The sequence below is a fragment of the Oxyura jamaicensis genome, chromosome 3 (assembly GCF_011077185.1).
Source record: "Oxyura jamaicensis isolate SHBP4307 breed ruddy duck chromosome 3, BPBGC_Ojam_1.0, whole genome shotgun sequence".
Classification (NCBI taxonomy): domain Eukaryota; kingdom Metazoa; phylum Chordata; class Aves; order Anseriformes; family Anatidae; genus Oxyura; species Oxyura jamaicensis.
The window spans coordinates 112,643,999-112,665,318 of record NC_048895.1 but is presented as its reverse complement, the minus strand read 5'-3'; the positions used below and the strand labels follow the sequence as shown (position 1 = coordinate 112,665,318).

Genomic DNA, 21,320 nt, shown 5'->3' with positions numbered 1-21,320 from the left:
GTCCGTTCCAACCCAACCCTGTGATTCTATGACTAGATAATATTACTGATTTGGGATCTTCAAAACACAACTGAATACATTTTGAATTACTTTTGCTCTATAATAATTTCCAGCTCTTAAGTATAATATAAAAAATCATGCCAGGAAAACATGATGCTGATTAAATTCATTAGACCTACAAAAAAAATTTAACTCAGCTGCAGATGTGTATATATACTATGGGTATAACACCTAGATGAGTTTTATTGCAGGTCAGCAATACAAAGTACAAACAGGCAGAGCAAGGGGCAAGGAAGGAAAGGGAATGAGGATCTATTTTGGACTTTATCAATGTTAAATACTACTTTGTCAAATGAACCACTTGAATCTATTTTCTAAGTACATACTACAGTACTTCAGGCACCTGCTCTGATTTCCTAGTTCAAAAAGATAGAGGCTGAATCCTGCTCAAAATCAAGACCTTCCTTATGCCAGCTGATTCTCCTTATGGCTTTGAGTAAGCCTTTGCTGAGAAAAATAGTATCATTGACATCTTTTAATCATTTACAACCCTAATACATAAACTCACTGCCAATTAGCACCTGTCTAACTCTATTAAATAAAGAACCATTTGAAAAATCTTCCACTGGAGCCCTTAGCTGCCAAATGGAAATACTAGTGTTTATGATACCTCTCATAGCTAGGATTAGTTTAGATCTGCCAGGTTTTGAAGAATTAGGTGTCATACAAGCACCAGTAATACAAGTAATACTAGTAATACAAGTAATGCAGTTGCTGTAAAGATCATTTTGTTATTCTAAATGATCCTCACACAGTATTCCGTCAATATATGTTTGACATAGCCAGGTGAAGTGATACTAGCATGTAACTATGGAGCAGAGAAGTACTTCCTACTGGTTCTCTTGGAAAGGATCCCTGTATATTTTTGGGATGCTCTGTCAACCGATCTCTGTGACATTTACTGTTCTGGCATAGCCTCAGCAGAGCCATATATTGCCGATAAAAGTTTCCTGGGGACACTTACTGGAGCTTCACTGTCACCACTGAACTGTGACACACCAACCTGTGATTCTGACGCGACCAGAGAGACCAGAGAGTCAGCTGCCAGAGTTGGAAAACAAGCTATCTGCAGCTAAACATAGAGTGCCCAAAGCATACCGATGGCTATTTCTAAGTACGAGCAACAACAATTTTGAGTATCACTAGCTCTTTATAGTAGGATTAAAACACTATATTTACCTGATTAGACTATGCAGATCCAAAAAAAAAAAAAAAAAGTTTTAACAAAACCTCAAATATGCTTAAGGTGAGATTTCTCAAAGACACACAAGCTGGTCCAACTGCTGCTGCTGAACTCAGCAGTGCAAGCTTCACTGGATTTTATTGCAACGGGATATGACCCATCCTGAATGTCTCTAAAGTCTTATCTGTTCTAATTACAGGTTCAACTGAGAAAGGTATTTAATGAAATATTGAAGTCCATGCATACTCCACAAAAATGCAAATGTTTAATTTTAATCAGATATGTGGTCACATCTAGCATATACATTGATGCCATCAAGTTCAATAAACAGCCAGCAGTCACGCCTATTTATATAAGGGGAAAAAATAATAAAGCAAAAAAGGCAAGTAAGGGTGTCATTCACCTTTAGCTAATGATTAGATCATGTATGCAGGCAGGAGACACAGATGAAATTCCCTTCTTAACTTGAGATCCAGTTTCCCAGTCAATCATAAAAGCGTTCCAGCCTAGGTTTAAGGTGGCATGGACAGTGATTATATCCCTGCCAAGTCCTTTTGTACATCTGGCCTGCTTAAACTGTACACTGTCTGTTTCCAGTATTCCCACCAATGAGACATTTGTCTTCTCACAAGACAAAATCTGCAAACGCTCAGAGAGAAAAGAGAGACGCAGACACACAGACTCTGGCCTGTACAACTCCGACTAAAGTTTCTTTAGAGTATTGCTTTTCTTCATCACAAGGATAAACATGCAACTTGCAATTTTAAAACATTTGCTAAGTGTCTATTTAATTTATTGAATTATGGGTTTTCAGCAGTACAAAATTAAAGCAAAATTAGATCTTATCAAAGTGGATGTTTTACTTGATTCTGTTCTTTAGATTACTTTATTGGAAAATGCTAAATAAAATAAATTATTAAAAAAAAAAAAAAAAAAGAGAGAGAGAAACAAGTCTTAGCCCTGGTAGCATTTCTCCCACTTAACTGGGGCTGCAGTGGTTTACTGCTTGTTACTGCAGTGGGTTATGTTGCTCGTTCAAACAGTATGATTCAGATTTAGGAAGCCTGACTGTCTTTGCTCATTTTACACACATAAATTCTGTGGGCTTCAACAGGGTCAATCCTGATTTGAAAAGAACTGAGCAAGAAAGGAACTGAGCCAGAATCACACTGAAATTCTTGAGATCTCCTGCAAGGAGCTCATGAAGCAAGAGTATACAAATGCAAACAAAGCTTTAAAATTATTTTCCTCCCAATACATATGCTGATGTCTGGACTACCAGTGGTCACTCTCATGGTTTGGGAACCTCGATACCAGTGCACAAGGCCAGCACACTGGAAGACAGGAGATTGCTGCTCAAGCACCACCTCACCAAATGAAGTTTGGAGGAGACAAGGCCTATGAAGCCCACCATCTGCTCGGCAGCGCAGAATGGACAAGAAATGCAGGATCCTTATCATAACACCCGTGCTCAGGGCAGCTGCCAGGGTGATGGCTGAAAGCTGTCAGAGACTGCATGCACTGTATGCATCTGTGTATCTGCCATGTAGGTTGTCTACTTCTCTCTTGAAACATGAAAGGCTTGGCAAGTCACTAGACCAAGGATCCAAAAATATGTTATTGTCCTCCTTGGACTGCCAGACAGGCTGAACCAGATGTTTCAGTATCACTATTCTTCCTGGTAGTTTTATTTCTTTACTATTTCCTCTTTACCTAGAAGGTTCCGCTAAAGGTAGAAATGATTTTTTTATGGATGACAAAAGCTGAGTTCAGAGCAGCTGGTAAAATATCCAGGCTTCCTAAGAAACAGAAAAGAACTTTCTGCCTTCCAGATCTGGTTGGGAATTCTAGTCATCGTCAGAATGTTTCTAGAGGGCAGTCTATGAATCAAATAAATTACAGAGCCTGTATTGTTATAATGGGTTAAAAGGAGCCTGTCAAGCTCTCTCCTAGGTAGCAAGGCCATTACTGGCTTTGAGAAGCCCCAAAATTTGAAACTAAAACCAGTTTTCTTATCGCAATGACTCTATCACCTTAAAAACACAAAAAGCTTTAATAATGGGGAATGATTGTACTGAGAGCAACCTTTTTATCTGCATCTTCCTTTAGGGCTCCATTACAACAGCTCACCAAAATCCTGACCAGGGTTAGTCTGAAATCACCTTATGGTGGAGATAATTAAAAACTTCAGGGCTCGCCTCTGGCCAAATCTTGGCAGTGCTTTTAAGCATACTCCTAATAGACACCTCAAGCTCCTCAGAATGAAATGTTTGGAGGTGACAAATGGCTCATAGGCTCCCAGCATGTCTGCTTGCTCCTCCAGCAGACCATGGCCACACCGAAACTAACCTCTTTTCTTTATGATAAGCCTCTAGCAGTAGTGACTGGAGGAGTCCTTACAATTAGATCACCGCTGTTAGTCCTTGAGCCTTACCTTGGCTGTTGCCGTATCCCTGAGACACTGCAAGGACACCTTCACCATGGCAGGTCGTGCACAACGCTCTCTGCTCCTAATGGGTGGGACAGGTTGAGAGCGTTTGGCGTGGTTTATGACTTTATGCCTTCAATTAGCATCCGGTCAAAGGATGAGTCAGTGAGTTCAAGGTCTCTAACAGGTCTCCCTCTGTGCTTTTTAAAGCATATCCACATTTCCAGTAGATGGGTGTTGGGCATGACTGCAGTTGAAGGCTCTGTGAAGTAAAGCCTTGCACCTTTTCAGCAGAAGCTCTTGAAAACCTGGACTGATGACCATACCCAGAATATCCACCCCAATGCCACAGCGATGACTGGCTGCAGAAATAACTATCTGCCACCTCACTGCTCGCCCTCTTACTGCCACGATGACACTACTGACTTTTGATCATCAGAAATATGGATTGTTATGTATCTTATTATAGCTATTTCTAAATCAGAAAGATTTATTTAATTTTTTTTATTGTACGTTGGACAATTTCTGTCATTTGTTTGCTCTCTAGACTGTGCTCGTCCTGAGCAATGAAGTCAGACAGTTCCACTTCTGAGCCTTGTTCACATCAAGTTTGGTTTTCCACATTTAAGACAAATCTGCCATCAAATTAACTTTCCAGATACTAAGCAGCACTCTAACTCTGAAATGCAAGGAACATACATCCAAATACCTGGTTACACAGCAAACAAAAAGAAACCATAAAAGTTCTGTGCTCCTCCCATATGCAATTTAATAGTCGGTATTGCTGCACGTCTCTCAAAAGAGCACCAGTTCGGTTTAGTCATTATATTCAAGTGTACAGGTGCGAGACTGCCAAAAAAAGCTAAATATACCTTCCGTCAGGGTGTCATTTATACAGAGGCACTTTGCTTCTCCAGCATACAAAGAAATAAAATTAACCTGAGTTACAACCAGCTGGGCTAAGCACAGAGCGAGCGCTGCCTCCTGATGCTTACTTCCCCAACGCCGCTGCTGCCAACATCCCTCGCTGCCATATAGCAAGCCTTTTATTTTCCAGCAGCCTCTTCCAAGTCCTTGTCAAACAAGTTCAGAGAGCGATTTGCTGCTGGAGAGTTTCGGTGTTTGCCACGGGCCTGCCTACACAACCTGCGGACTTGGCTCCAGCAGCATCTCCCCGCTCTGCCCGTGCCCCATCTGCCCACCCCTGTGCCCCAGCCCAGGTTTGGGGAAAAGCACAGAAAGGAACAATCCTTAACAGCAAACCGTCTCCCAGATCCAGGTTAGGGCACCATCAGAAAAACAGAAAAAGGAGTAAAATCAATGGGGATGATAACAAATAGGTGTGATAACCGCTTAACCTGCCTCTGCCGTCCCAGCTCAAATGCCCGTGTCCTGAAGCACCGTGGTGGTGCCCAGCCTATCTGCACGGCTCAGGAGATAGCTGACCTGCATTAGGTTACAGCACGGCTCTTTTGTTTATAGTCATCCCTCTGCTTGTCTTTCTATGGCTCCTGCTCTACCGCTTGTTAAATAGAAAAAAGGAAATAGAGCAATTGTGTAACACCTCTTTTTTTAACCTGAGACACCAACTGCTTTTATTAGAGGCTCGCTGGCTGGTGAACAACAGCCTGTTCTGGTTTATTTGTGCTTGCAGAAGATGCAGTTTTCTCCAGGCCATACCCGCTGTCTTACATCGTCTCACTGATCTCTGCATTTTCTGGCTGCGTATTCATTCAAGGGTGCATGGCTGAACTGTTTCCCTCCAGTAAATGTCAGCTCTGCAAAAGCAAACGATGAAATGCTCCATGAGCCCAGAACTGCCTGGTCTTAGTACTTCCCTCGAGTGTGGACCTTGATGTTTAGATTTGCCACCCGTCCCAGCATCTTATACTCAGCTGGAAACTGCCAACTTTCTGCTCTTCTTCCCAAGCTTAAAACAGCACAAGGGCCTCCTCCTCCTGCTCTGCAGTATCCCTTTATCCAGTTATTCTTTTAAATATCATGCTCCAGCTAAGTTTTCACCTGTTCACATTTCTCTTATACACTCCTGTTTTACAGCTTTTAGCTCCTGTCTTGTTTGGATGTTCTTACCGATTTTTCAACTTTTGAGCCGTACGGTTTAATACTCCGGTTACGTGTTTTGCTATTCAACTTGTTAGACATTTAATTAAATTAATGGCACCTTTCCAAAACTTCAAGAACTGCAATTTTTCAACCCAAACGGAAAGTCTCCAGGAAGATACCAATTAATCCTTTTGCTGCGGCTCAGCAAATGATGAGTTTTATGTGAGTCTCTATACAGCTCTGTAACATGCATTATGCAGGAAGTCACATTGCTAAAAATGTTCTTTCTGGCATTATAAATCTTCAGGTGATGGCATGGCTCCACTGACTACAGTAAAAATTTTGCCACTTACTTATGGACCCAGAGCTTCACATGCTGAAAAGTGTCCTTGACGTTACCAACTGATGCTAGTCAAATTACCGTATATCACAAATCTCCGTATCAGCCTCAGCAAAATAGGGTGGGCACTAAAACATGTCACCAGTTACAGGTTTGCATTCCGGAACACATCTGTGAGGACAAAGCACCAGAAAATCTCACTAACCTATTTTTTAGCACACACACCTCTCCATTGAACTCACTTCGGTAGAAACAACTTGTAAAGGAAAGGTATCAGGATGTATGGACACAGGCAGGTCCCTTTCAACATATTAAGGTCCTCACGAGGGATGTACTGGACAGTTACAAGCCAGGAATTCTTGTCAAATCTTTGTCTGATAAGGAGAAAAAACTCTGTGCTGGCTCAGTCAGAAAGGCCACACCTGAAATGACTGTTTTTGGAAGATGTATATGCATTGTGGTATGTGGCTGACATTTCAACTTACAGTTCAAAATATCCATCAGGGAGTACAAAGCAATTATGTACCATCAGCTTGACAGAAGGGAGGAGCTGGAATTTGCTTTCCCAATCATTTGGTACTCTGTTTGCAAAGGGCCCGATAAAACTCCCACATATTAATAATGATCCCATCCAAACCAGGGATGGTTTAGGCTCGGAGAGACCGAACACCTGGATTTTACATGGGCATGGTGGATTGACATGGGCAGAGGCTTTAAAACCTCTTAAATGCTTTTAAATGCTCTTTAAAACCTTTAAATGCTCTGAACGTCAAAAAATCTGAGCTCTCCAGTGGGACAGCTTGCGCGAAGTTTGCTGTTACTCAGGTTGTTTGTGTTACGGGGCTGAACTGTGCCACTGGCTCTAGCGAAAAGATTTTCCTAGCCCAAGACCAACAGACGTACCCAGTTTGAAGTATTCTAAAATCCTGCCAAATAATGGGTGCACTTGTTTTTCTGTGTTTAATCATTGGATCAGTTTTCTTTATTAGTCACCCTTGTAAAACAATCAAAATGGGCTTCAGAAACCAAGAGTCCAGGAAATATAATCAGAAGTCTGCCAGCTTAGCTCTACCCTTTGTGTTTCCGGAGCTGTCAGTGCCTCAGAGCTGACAGCCTCTGCCGAGGTACTGAACTGTGGTACCCCTCAGCTCTTCGCTCCTAATTCCCAAAAATGGAGAAGGAAGTCAGGATTCCTAACAAAAATCCTGGCACTCCGAAGCTGGGACCCAGCACGTTGCAGGCAGCAGGCTAAGAATAACAGGACAAACTCCGCAAGGAGAGCAATAACAATAAAATCAAGGAACTCTGGCTCTCCCTCTGCAACATTAGCTAATTCTAACGTCACGAAGGAGAAAGCAGCGTGAACATGTTTGCAGGAGATAACAGGCTGTCACAGCACCGCGTCCGCTCAGCGCCAGAAAATTAAAGTTTGATCATTAAATAGAAGCCGAGGTGATCCGAGAGCCACACCAGTGTCCAGTTCACAGAGCAGCTTACCTTGACAAAGAGCTCGATTTCAGGGTCCTTTCCTTCCCCATTAGCACGAATAGAGTCTGTCATTTTTCACCCCAAGGCCACCAGCTGATCTCCCGCTATTAAGTGGCAAAAGGAGGTTTCAGCCCCACAGCAGGTGGGTTTCCCTTCCGAAAAAAATAATAATAATAATAAAAAAAAGCTCTGCCAAGCTTTTAAAACATCACTCGCAACAATAAAACTTGAAACCGGTGGCAAAGGCAAGTTTGCAGGTGGATAAATAAATAAAAGGCAAATTGCAGGCGGCAGAGGAGCAGTCCCTGCCGCGGGGCTGTACTTCTTCGGAGCAACAAGTGCTGCTGTGCTCTGGTACAGAATCCTCATCTGTCAGAGCTGCACTTCTCGCTGCCTGCCCAAAATAGCCCGGAGCATAAAAACAGAGGGTGGGGTTAACTCACAGGGGAGGAGACAAGCTCCTGGTACCTACAGCAGGATCGGTCTCTGAGCAAACAGTTCTGCTCTTCCCGCTTTCCGTGTTTCGGTTGCTTCCTGCCTTATTCTGCAGCTGGCAGCACCGGGGAGATGGGCAGAGGGAAGCTCCACAGCAGGCTGGGCTCCTTGCTTTGAGCACTGGGGGTGGTTTTCCTTCTCTTCTGAAGGTGTTTTGTCCTGCTGCTCAGCTGTTCGAAATCCTAATGTTGTTACTGCTGAGGATGGAGAGGGGAAAGGAGCCCGATTTCTTCATCCCGTGGGCTGGATGCTGTGTCAGGGAAGGAGCATGCAGGAAGGCAGAGGTCTGCACAGGATGAAAGCCCTGCATACTGGGAACGGGTCTAAGTAGGAGAATGAGGAGCTACAGGGCCTCGGAGAGTAAAATAAAACAAAATATTTGGGGCCAACTATTGCTGAACTCATCCCTGGCTGTAGAGGGAGAACTGGTGTATGATGGCACTCTGGAGTATGGAAGAAAACTTCTTTAAAGGGCTTCAGCCTCCGGCTGGCACACCTATGCTCCCTTCCCTCACCCCAGTGTGACTCAGAGGTCACCAGGCACAAATCCCGAGCGAGAGCTGGAACAGGGCATGGGGCACTGACGGGGCAAAAAGGCATGGGGAAGGGCAGTGCCCAGGGGCGGAGGGGCCGGGCGGCACCTCCTCGTCTTTGCCATCACTGCCGGCAGGGACCGGCCACCTTCACGCCCTCAGAAAGGCCCTTTTTGGGACTTTTAAATTCCAATACATTACTTTTTAATTACAAAACGTGCTCCCATTTCAGGACCGCAGCAGCTCCCTCTCGCATGCTGGGCGAGCCAGGCATGGCAGGAGTAAAACTGACCTCGCGTGGCTGCGGCACAGGTTTGCCCTCCCCTTCTGGCACCCACAGGGCTGTCGGGAACTGTTCTGACATGATCAAACAGTCGGCTTTCCTAAAAGTGCTCCCAGCTGCCAGCCGTCGCGATAATCTCTGATTCCCTCCCCTGACCTCCAGGCGCTTGACACAGGTCCAGGAAAGAAGTGGCCAACATCTCTGCAGCAATTTGGGGAAACTCTCTGGGAATGCCTATCAACAGCTGCTGCGTGCACTCCCCGAAGCACTCAAATGGTTAACAACCTCGTTACGCTGCTGCAACTGTAATTACAACATAATCAACATCATAATTAGTGTAAAAGTGCGCTTATGGTTTTTAGATCTAATTAGCACTCATTCAAATAACTGGAAGGTTAACTATAAGAGAATTAAGTGTTATTACTCCTTTGATTTCAAATTTTTACATGTAATTTTTGGACTAGGTACATTAATTACCAAACATTTATAGTATAATTATTCATAGGCCTACAGGCAGACTTCCAAGGACATGGGCTAAGCGCACTTGTGTGTAGCAAAAAGAATCATTGCACTGTAATTACATATTACAGTTATAAAAGTCAGCCAAATATGTAAGTACAGTCACCGTATCTCTGAAATGCATCCATAAATAATATATTATCATCTACGTGGCTATAAATTTTGCTGGAAACTTGTTTTGCTTTAGCATCTCACGCAACAATGTAATTTCCCTTTATTGAAGGCTCCTGAAAACGATGGCAAGTGGGTTGCCCTGACTGAGGTCACCTGAAGCTGCAGCCTCACTGCAAACACTGTTTGGATATTGGCAAGTGCTTTGCACGGTTTGTATCCCAGCAGAGTATGTATCAGCTCTGGAAGAAGAAAATACTGCCAGCTACAGTACTGGTAATGCAAAAACAAAGCGTTTAAATAAAATCTGCGTTCAAGGTACCAGCACTTACAAAGATGATTTGTGTGGCCTATTTAGATGTCTATTTTAGAATGGATAAACGTGCCCTAGAAGTGCCTACTTTATTTCCACTAGTAAAAAAGGGAGCCCAGGGTAACAACCTCAGATGGAAGGCGTTACAATGGCCAGAGAAATCCCACTGTAACTATTAAGCAATAGAAATTAGTGCCTGATTTCCACACACGTGTCATCTCCCACTTCAGACGACGTGTGTGCCGTGCACCTCTGGAAGTTCAGCTACAGATGCAGCAGTTTCTGCAGAGACTCAACAGATCAAAACATTTAAATCCTTCCTTCCCAATTACTGTCTGGGTTTAGTCACACATTGCAATTAGTTTGTAAGACGAGGATTTTTATACTGAAGCTCAGCAAAGTAGAAAGGAAACTGTGCACTCCAGAGAAAAGCATTAAGATAACCTGAAGCTGTATTCATTTCATCCCAGATTTAAGGTACTGTGGGAACAGGTCAGGCCCCAATGGCTTCATGCTGCTGGTGGGCCACAGAGAGAATAATCCAGCCCACCTCAAAAAAAACTCTGATTTTCAAAAATCTCCCTCTGGAATCCCAATAAGAGGCTCCCTGCTTCAGCTCAGATTTATTATTGCTAATAGAAAGCATCATCCTGAATGTTCATGACAAAATGAAACCTTGAAAGCAAGACTGTTTGATTATAGGCCATTTAATTAAATGGGAGTGAATGCAAAGATACATGGCAGGGAACAGGTTTATCAGGACTCTGTAGCATAGGACCTGCTGTAGAGCATTGTCTTTAGATATTACAGCTACATTTTGTGTGAAACACTTAACACTTTCCCACTCCTGAGAGTTATGGGGGAGAAAACTGGACTTAGTTCCTTAAAGAAGGTGCTCAGATCAAAAAAAAAAAAAAAAAAAAAAAAAAAGTCCTTGTTCATATAAGTGCTGAGGTGTGTTTTTTTTAAGTATATCCTAAAAGCTTGATTTAAGGTAGCTATTGTTGGATGTAGGAGGCAGTGAGTAGGAGCAAATATATATATATATATTCAGGAATCTATTCATGCATTTTCTGCTTTGCTGTCATCTAAAACTGACTTATCACTTACATCTAGGTGGAACCTTTTTGGCTATAATGGTTGTTATTGTCCACTTGGCTCCATTTTGTCTTACAAAAATCAGCTCTTTCTTCAGTCAAATGAAGGGTAAGGTACTGATAAATAATTAGTACACTCTCATTTTGCTGTGAAGAATGAGTCGCTTAGTTTGGCCTATCATTTTCTCGCAAGTCCAAAGTAGCAGAGGCTTTGAGTTACCTACAAGAACATTAGACACTGAATTATGAACTCTTCATAAGCCAAGTCATTATCATTTGAGTTTTATGAGGCATATAAATGAATATGAGCACATCGTGCCATTAATAAAAGAAGAGGCCAGCTACAGAAAAGGAACCGTCACATCTCCACGTAAGACCGCTATTGTAGGTGCACTCTACCCCTATCAGCTTTCACAGGCCTGATCCAAGCCTCACATCCAGCAAAGATTTGTCCCGAGGGGGTGAATCACAGGCCAAGCACCCAGCATGTAATTCTATCGTGGAGCTCTCCAACAGGCCGCTGAGCTACCAAGAAGGATCAGTGCACAGAGCACATCCCGTGGCGCGCACGTGGTGCCACTGCCCATTTCATCTTGTTAGGGCAAGGAATTGCAAGTCTTGTATGACAGAGAACACTTCCTGGAAGGCAGAAACATGATTTTTTCATTTATTTTTTTTAATGTTGGGAATAAACTTCCACTACAGAGTAACAAAAGAAGCAAAATCTTGGTGCAGCTGTAGTAAATGGTATTGGGAGCTACGATTTTTACCTGGGAATCATTTAACTGCTTAATTGCCTAAAAGGAAACCAACCAAGTAGCAAGTGCAGGTACTAAACCAGCATGTGTGTACAGGTTATGAAAATATAGCTTCTGGGGACAGTTCTGAATTACGGTAATTTGCAACTGCATTTATTGCATGCTGGTATTTTTGACATAGCATTTATTTAACAAGCAAACATGTGAAAAACTGTGAAGCCAAAAATAAAAGTGATTAATTGAATAGCTTTAATTTTCATTTGAATTACAACATGTCTCTGTCTAGCTCTTGCTTCATCTTCAGAAAAATCAAAAGAGATTTGTCTCAGATATTTGGGGTCAGGCTGCTCGGCTCCCCAGAGGCACAAGGCTTGCAAGAATCTACAAAGCAGTTCTTGCCCTCAGAGCAAGGCTGGGTGAGCAGACGTTTTCCCCTGGTTCCAGAGATGCACAGTGCCTCCAAATGTGTTTTTTCCGATGGAACAAGGAGAAACTGTGATTTTGTTCCTTCTTCTAAATTGTGCCACAGTCAAGGGCATGGAACAAAAGAAAGCAACACAACAGCTGCACAGCCTGAATGTCCCAAGAAATGTATGAGGTGGAAAAATCTGGGCCAGAAAAACTTTTCATTCCCCTTAAATGGCATGTTTTAGATATTTCGCTCTACAGCCATCCCCTAGACATGATAAACCTGCTGTAGCCACAATCTACAGCAGCTGTCCTTCACCATATGGTGAAAATGCATGATTTTAGCTCTAAAGATCTCTGGACAAAACCCAGCTGCTTAACAAAATGGGAGATCACTAGCATCAGCTCAGATGGGAGTTTTTCAAAGTGAGCTCCACGACATGATTTTTCTATGTAATTATGTTTTCACATGGATGCACTATCAAACCTCATTGTAACATTAACAAGCATGAACAGCTTCAGGAGAAAAACCCACTGCTGTTGAGGGTGAAGGAGGATTTCATTATGGATAATCATCTCTCCACTTGCATCGAGACAGTCACAGCTGACCGTTCACAGGGAAGAGGCACTTGAAAGGCACATCATCATCTCCTAATGCTGCATTCAGTAAGAGAGGTTTCTAGATGACAGAGGTGTCTTTAATTACTATTATCCCCCAAACCATCAATTCAATTAAAAAATAAATGTATTCCGTACAGGACCAGGACGGCTCTGTAAACCATTATTGCAGGGGATATAATGGAAAGCATCACAGATTGTCCAGATCTGTGGCTTATATCAATAACATAGCTAATGAAAAAGGGAATTTGGCCCTCAGCCCTTGTTTTTCAAAATAAGTCCTCCATAATATTAAGTGATATGAAGAAAAATAACACCAGGTAAATGTGATGTACCCACTGTTGTTGACTCACTGCTGTCATACAACTAAAACCACATGATTTTACTTAAACTCTGCAACAGAGCAAATAACACAAATCTCAGTCTTAATGTACAGGTGCTCTTAGTGCAAGTCCCTGTTTAGATTATTTCTGTTCATTTCTTGGTGCACTTCTCGTTACAAAATAAAACTAAATTGATTATAATTTGATGCATGTACATGCAACTTGGATGAAATCCCCCCCAAAAGACCAGCATGCAATGCACTGCTCCCACCCTGTTTATTGAATATACAGAGAAAAGGTTTGAAATGGCATGTTCATGCCACGCAGATCTCAGCCTGGGTTTCAATTGCTCCCAGTAAACAAGGCCCCACGAAGGCGCAATTGCTGCTGATTTCCTTGGATGCATTTGTGTTTCACTCTGTTGTTTAGCGAGCAATTTGGCTAACTGCAGAAATTACGTTCCGTATCGATGCGCGTTATTTCTGAAAGATGAAGCCTCAGAAGCTCAGTTTGAAATTACTCGTGACTCAAACCACTTCCCTTGGGGTTCAAGTGCTGGCAGCAGCCACATTTAGCTGTGCCAGATGAAGCCATAACCAACCTGCACAGCAGGTTACGTGCACGCATCTGCAGATTACAGCACCCTCCATGGCATGTGCGCTATTTGGCTTAAGAAAGGGGCTTGTGGTTGTTGGCCCCCCGATAAACCCATCACTGTGAAATAGCATAGGACAACATCTCGTCGATGGCAGTGCTGTGCGCCTGGGTTAAGTGCTCCTGGCTGACCTTGAGCCTCCAGTGGACTGTGTAACCCTTCCATTCTCCTTAGAAAATGCTCACTCATTTTTCATTTCACCTTTGGGTACTTCTGTGCTAAAGTTTCCATGAAGTTTGCCAGTGACCAAGCTCACTTTCCTTAGTGCATCACCTCAAGCTGTTATGAAATGAATGAAGGCTGGCTTGGTCTTTTCTTTCTTCAACACAAAGGTTCAATGTCCTGACACTGTTAGATCTCATTTTATTTTTTTCTTTGCTTAGGGACCCCTTTCACAGCCCTGTTAACTCAGGCAACAGCATGGATCGGGGCAATGAGGTTAGGTGAGCACAGCCTGAACAGCAGCGACACTCACAAATTATTAGATTTCACTGGTGACAATTAGCACCACGCATGGGTTATGAGATCACATCCCTAGGTGAAGGAAGGTGGTGACAATTCTTAACGAGCTTAGCTTAAGTCTGAAGGTAAATCTTAGCATGAAATTTAGCTCTGAGCACAGTCTGAACAGTGATAGGGTCTCATTTAAGTCTGTCAGAATTAGGAGTACTGGGTAGACCAATTTGAAAGAAGAAAGATTTTTCATCTTAAATGGAAGATTTTCCATTTTTTATCTTTTCCCCAAATCTGAAGATTTCCACAATGTGTATGGCAGGTACCACTTTTATAAAGAACATGTGAGCCCATGGGCGCTGGCTGTGATATTCCAGTCTCACTGCTTGGTGACAATTACGATACAACTCTGTAGAAAATGGACTAGCTTTTCCTGGGAGACCTACATTAGTTAGAAAAATGCCAATGATATATGGAGCCCTTTACTTGTTATTAGCAATTTCCATCCATTCCTAGCCAAACAGCAAGTGAGAGTTGGATGCCAGACATACTCATAAATACACATAAAGGCATTTTGTGATGTTGTGAGAAATCCTAAACCCCCTGCAGAGGAAGGCAGCTGTAAGAGACTCTCAGGTTCTCTTTCGGATTCAGGTTAACACTGAAAAACATCCTTCAAAGAAGAAAGGCAAAGGGTTCAGAAAGGGGAAGTCAGGTGTGCTGCCAAGAGTGACTCCTCTCAGTTCTGTGTCTGGACCATATGGGAGTTCCTACCAGCACTACTCATGCTTTGTTTCCTGAGCACAAAAGAAAGACTTTATTTCACAGAATTATCAAACCAGCATCTTCTGCAATTATCTTGTTTGCTATGAGTGATCTCTCAATTAAAACATAAATTAAAAGGTAATTGAATGTTCTTAGGGAAAATGACTAGACAGTTATAAGTGACCTTTTCAGATAATTAAGTGTATCAAATCAAAACTGAAGGCAAGTCGGCCAGGTCATCCAATGAGGTTGCAGGATATTATAAACCTATTATAGACAAGGAAAAATAAATAAATAAATAAATAACACCCTATAGTTACACTGAAGAGGAATCCACCCATGTGCATAGTTCTGCATAATTCCATAGTGCAAAGCTTCATAAAATCACAGAAGAGGACTCATAGCAACTGGAATTAATCCAGGAGGGAATTATTTATTATTGATAGGGCTGATACTGCCACCTATTTTTAAGTCTCCCTAATGCTTTCCCTGATTACAATGCTTTCAATTCCATATAACTTCTGTCAGACTACAGAAGGGGAGTTTTTTTCACACAGGTGTCTGCCTCCTTTATTTATGCACAGTGCTTCAGACATCCAAAGGTTTCTCTTGCAGTGAAATCAGATGCTGAAGTCACTGCTCCCAGTCCCACTGTCTACATTTAAAAAGAAAGAGAGATGAAGCTTGGAAGGGAACAGAAATGCAAGAATGTGACCCGACACCACCCCAGTCAGCAGCAAGGCTGAGAACAGACTCCTGAACTCCTCAATGCCACTAGTGCCAAATAAAAATCTAATAAAAACACTTCCAGGTATCCAGAATCCCCTAGTTAGAGAACATTCCCCGTGCAGGTACGTGTGTGTGCATACAACATTCCCGCGCACAGAGGTACAGGTGCGCTGCCAGCATGCTCCCAAAGCCCTGCCACTGGCCCACCTGTCCTGCTGTGTTTGGAAAAGCTGTCCTTTGGAGTGTTTTGTTAGCTTTAAAATTAGAACTTGGTGCCTTCCCCTCTGAGTCACGCAGCCCAGCATGCGCCTTTATTTGACGAGTTAATTGTTAAGGGGAATTAAGCAGCAGAGAATGCTCTTGGGTGACCTGTGAGCCCGGACTCAGGGAGCACCGGCTCTCCTGGCCGGCAGCCGCAGAAGAAAGGCCAGGGCAGCCCTGCTGCGGGCTCTGCTTTTATACTCTGCTATTTTTAGCTGTTATCAGCTGCGGGGCCCGGGGCCAATCAGCACCCGATGCCTCAAAGAAACCCTGCTCCGGTCCAAACTTCATTCTCCGCAGTCTCACAGGGAGGAGCCCGATGACCGTGCTTTGGCTGCTCCCAACTTGTGCTGGTGGCTACGTGGTCTCATTAACCCAAGGCGACGCACGCCGAAGTAAATGAGTAGTCAGGACCAGGAGGCAGCTGCTGAGTCAACAGAGACGCTCCCTGCCTGCATTTGGTGAAAACAGAGAGAATTCAGTTTGCCTCGCGAAGCCCAGCGCGGAATGCGGTCCTGCAGAATGATACATGGATGAATAATAAATCAGCCTCTGCGTTTCTGTCCTTTTGTTTTACTAAGGTGTTCTTTGTTGTGTCATTTAGGAACTATGCGCTGTGTAACTAGAATCTGCTTGGTGGTTACTGACAAATCCATCGCCACGGAAAGAGAAGAAAGGCGGGTGCCTGGGCATATCACACCTGGCTGATACCGGACCCTTCTCTGGTACATTTGATTAGATCTTTCCACAGAAATGTGACTTTGCAGTGATTTGGGGCTGTGATGGTGGGGTTGTAGCATGGAAACTCAGCCCCTAGGGCTATGTGAGGTGCCCAGGGCACCCTGCCTGGCCCCCAGGCTGCTGTTTTGCAGGGTGCAGGTCTCCTACCTGCCAGAGCATCTGAATCTCAAATCGTGTCCAACACCTCAGAAAGAGCAAGTTACAATTTATTTTGAACACATTTTAAAATAAATCCAAAACCAGCATAAATGCAGGTGGGCAGAAGTCAGGGGAGAGATTAAATACACATATATTCGGGTATAAGCTTCTAATTCTGTTTTCTTCCCAGACAGTCCTCAAGATACAGGAATAAAGCTCTGAGCTTCTACACACAGATGCTAAGATTTCCTAAAAAGCAGTAATACAGACAGGGAAACAACTGCACTAAGATTTCAATTAAGGATCCAGAGAGAAGCCCTTTGAACCTGATGAAGTCAAAGCTCAGGACCAGTATGTGTGAGTACACCAACGGGAAAGTGAAAATTAGGCTTTGTTGGTGCTCTGTAGGCAGACTAGGAAACATCATAAGGATGTTAGAAAAAAAATATATATATATATATATTTCTGCTGGAAGGAAAACAGGTGTCAGGGTAAGTGAAAAACTGTGAAAGGCACCAAGAAATTAATGAGGCTTCTTCTGACTGACTCTAATGTGTTTACATCTGCACATTTCACTTAAATTGAATGACTTATTTACTTAAATGACGGTAGATATCTTAAACAAGGAAGTTATTAAAATAATCTTTTTTGGCTTCTTGTTTAGTCTAGTTATAAAAGTAGAAGCAACCTGACACAGGACACAGCTGTGAAAAAAAAGCACCTTTGTGGAACGAAGATATATGCAGAAGGGAATTGCTATGACTGGCAGAAGTGGCTGTCCAGAAAATAATAATAAATGATTGGCTTGTTTAGTCCAAAAACACCTGAGGAAGTCGAAGCCTAAACTGACAAAAGACGTGCCCAGTGAAAGAAGGAATGCTATTAGACCATGCTGGCACAAGAACAACGATGCATTAGCTGCACATGAATAAATGTCATTTGGAAATTAGAGTAAGGTGTCAAGCCACCAGAGCAGTGACATTCTGAAACAGCCTTCCAAAATGAGTAATAATGGGCACTCAGCTTGCAGACGGACCTTGATCTGTTTATGAGTCATATATTATGTGATGAGGCTGCCTGTGACACAAAAGGACTTAATTTTGTGTCCCAAAAGGTCACCTCCAGGTACATAAAATTTTCTTCAGATTACCATGAACTAAAAAAAAAAAAAAAAAAACATGTTGGTGATTGTGCAAAGATTTTCTCCTTTGTGTACCTCATGGTTTTAGACATATAAGCAAGCAGGGAAATGATATTTCTTTCTCAGAATATGTGTTCTTGAGTTTTACTTCATTATCACTTGTGGACTGCTTGGAGGTGACTGCATGGAAGCTGCAACAGAAAATCAATTAACTTGCAAATCAAAATGCTGCTTTCAAACACTGTTTGCCTATATTGAAACCAGACCTACGCACTAAGCAATTTACTTCTCATCTATTTCTAATTGTGTTGTTACATCTCCATGAAGCTCACCAATGTTTGGCAACATTATCAGAATTGTACCAACATTAAAATGTCAACCACAGTTGTATCACTCCTCGATATGATACCTGGAGGTCTAAACAAGAAAGCCATACCTGCAGATAGCATGTCAATGACTCATGAGACACATGCCTCTTCCTTTTTTCTTCCCCCAGATAAGGTAGCTTCATACAGGTTTGTAACATTTGCCATTAAGCACTTGGAAGCGTTTAAAAAATTGACACTGATATAAAAACATATTCAGATGTACCTTTCCAGCTATGAGAGTGTATAAGAGGACACTGGAAATATTTCTGAGAGAACCAGTAAATGCTACAGAACAGTGGAAATTTTCCCTCTAACACAGGCCTTTATGATCCAAAGACACAGAACAGATTTTCTGTTCATGACTAAAATCTTCAGCTTAGTTTGAACTAGTACCTAAGATAGCAAACCTAGTAAACTCATTTGATTTTTCTCTTCTATGCTGGTGTCTAAAATAAAAAGTAACTATAAAACAATGATAGTTGAAATAAGCACTTATGGGGGGTGCTGTTAAATAAGTAAATAAATAAAAAGGTTAAGAGTTGACTAAAGTTAAAAAGAGTGCTGGTTCTCTGCCTTAGTAAGAGGCTAAGACATCTGCAGTTTTATCCCTTACACTGCCCAGTGAACTGTCCAACATCACGATGTTTGTTCATGGTTGCACTTCAACTGTTGCTGGGTATAGACATTGAAAGAAAAAGAGGAACATTAAATAGCCTGAAAAAATCAGTGTGAAGTTTTTTTCCAGACTGATTAGAGTGAGAAATATCTCACCTAATGATACCCACTACCAGAATAAACTTCTAGTCTAACTGGTCATCCAAGCTTTGTATTTAAACTGGTGGCATTCAGCTTCCTTAAGTTCAGGTTGCCACCTCGCTGCATTCAGAGGAATCTATGGCTCAATTCAGCTGCCTCGATCTTGATATCCAGCACTACCTGAAAGGTCATAGGAGAGCTGAGAAATCCATAAACAGATATGAGAAAGGATGTGTGGGACACTCATGGCCTTCTGCTGAGGCAGCTGGAGCTCAGGAGGGAAAAGGCACCCAAAGCAGCAAACTGAATTAAGTCACTACTTGATAAAACTAACAAGAGTCTGCAGAGCAACTACCATTACCCTACAGCTAGTGCCTACACCTGGCCACACAAAGGAACATCCTATTGCACCATTTCCGTCAGCTTGTTGTTGCAAAAGGAGCCTAGGCCTCCTGCTGAGACACAGTTAACAGCTTACAGACACCTGAAGTTAGGTTAGGTAAGCCAAAGCCAATCCTTTGTATCTAAAGAAAACAAAGAGCAGAGAGGAAAAGCAGATTTTTTTACATGTATCATTACCAACTGCTCTGCTGGGACTATCTGTTACTTCATCCTTGTAGAACATCAGTCTCAGTACAGTTGCTTTTCGGTTATTGTTTCTGCAATAAACAATTCAAAATAATACAAACTACTCCAGATTGGATGGAAGCCATTTAACAGCTGACTGCACTGCTAGTTGTCAGGGATGGCATGAGCAAAAAAAGTAATCAATCCACAAATCCAATCATTTTCCTCTCCTAAAATATAACAAAGGACAAAATGTTTCAAAAGAAAAGAACAAGAGGGGCTTGGATAACAACCTTTATTTAATGAACATCAAAAAGGGAGTCAAAAAAAAAAAGAAAAAAAGAAGAAAAAAAAAAAAAAAACACCAAGAAGAAACCAGTAAATAAATCCCCTTTTAATTTTCTCTTAGTATGACCTACATATGTGCTTTGTGTTTGCTCTGGCTGCAATCACTGTGCAGTAACATTTCCCAGACAATGTGGGTCCCTATTTTGAAGCTGTTGCTACGTTACTGGGCTGCACCCTGCCGCGGTCGCTGCCCAAGGCGGCCCAGGAGGGGCGGCTGCACCTTGGCTCACGGTCATTTCCACCAGCCGAAAGGGAGCACAAGCAATGCAGGGGCTCAGCAGAGGTCAGAAGCAACACCTTTTACCCCTTGTATCCAAAAGATTAAGTGAACTGCTGTTAAAGCACACGTTCTGTTCATGACTGATAGGCGGGGAGCTGGACGTTATCTGTAGCAGAACCGCCACTCGCTAGCTTTTCACATGTACGGACAGAATAATTTAGGTAAGCCTAAATCAAGCTATGAAGAGACCCACAACACGTTTTTCCTCCTTAAAAATAAAGGTTACATGCTTACTAGGTTTACACGTTAAAGCCTAAGAGCTTACCAGTCTCCTGCCCATAGCAGGGTCTACAAGGTAGCCACAAAGCCATGTTATGTCTGCATGGTATGGTGCAGGTGTATTACAGATAGAGCAGCATTGTATGCATTAGTAGAGCAAAAAGCATTGGTGATAGAATCCTTCACCCCGTATTTACACCAGAGTAACTCTCTGCCTTCAAAAACACGCTGTTTTCACTGATGGGTCAGACCACATCCCTAAGAGAAACCTAATGCTCTCAAAGTCAAACGGCAGACACAATCCGTGCAATAGCGCTCCCTTACAAGCTACATGCAAACAGGCAAGTACTGCATGGTCTGGGTCATGACAGAAACCTCGACGGGGGAAACTCCAGGGCTGGAAGATGAACTTTGTCATCCTAAATGTTTAAGGATAAATAAATATGCTAAAGCATAGCAAATGAAGCATCCTGACTAGAGACTTGGGCAAATGATGAATTAAAGAAGCACTTTTTGTAGTATTTACTTGGCACTGCTAAATACACTACTTGTACCTGAAAACCAGAGCTGAAGGAATATACAGATTAACTGGAGAGAGTCTGGAAGAGGTCAAGCAAACAAAAAACACCACACCACACCTAACCACTCAAAGCCTCCAATCACAACTCATGTTTGAAGGCAGGCTGGAGGAACTCTATTTGTTTGGTTTAGGAAAAAAAAAAAATGAAATTTGATATCTGTCTTCCAGTACATAAAGGACCTAACTATTAAAAAGAAAAACAGCATGGCTGAGAGCAAGAGAATTTTAACAAAGGAAAATATTTTTTCCCAGGAAAAGAGGAAAATTGCAGCACCTTGTTGATCCCCCCCCCAGACTC

At 42.5% G+C, this 21,320-nt stretch overlaps 1 protein-coding gene across 2 annotated transcripts in view; it reads right to left on the bottom strand.

Moving 5' to 3' along the window:
• Nucleotides 1-21,320, bottom strand: part of CLIC5 (chloride intracellular channel 5) — a 67,873-nt gene that overhangs the window by 45,114 nt on the left and 1,439 nt on the right. Inside the window, exon 1 of one of the 2 annotated variants that reach the window (XM_035322311.1) lies at nt 7,573-7,954. The exons of the other annotated variant lie outside the window; for it this stretch is intronic. Coding sequence (XP_035178202.1) covers nt 7,573-7,635 — 63 coding nt within the window. The 5' untranslated portion in view covers nt 7,636-7,954. Of the gene's footprint in view, nt 1-7,572; nt 7,955-21,320 lie in introns of those variants that run through there. 2 annotated transcript variants of the gene reach the window in all.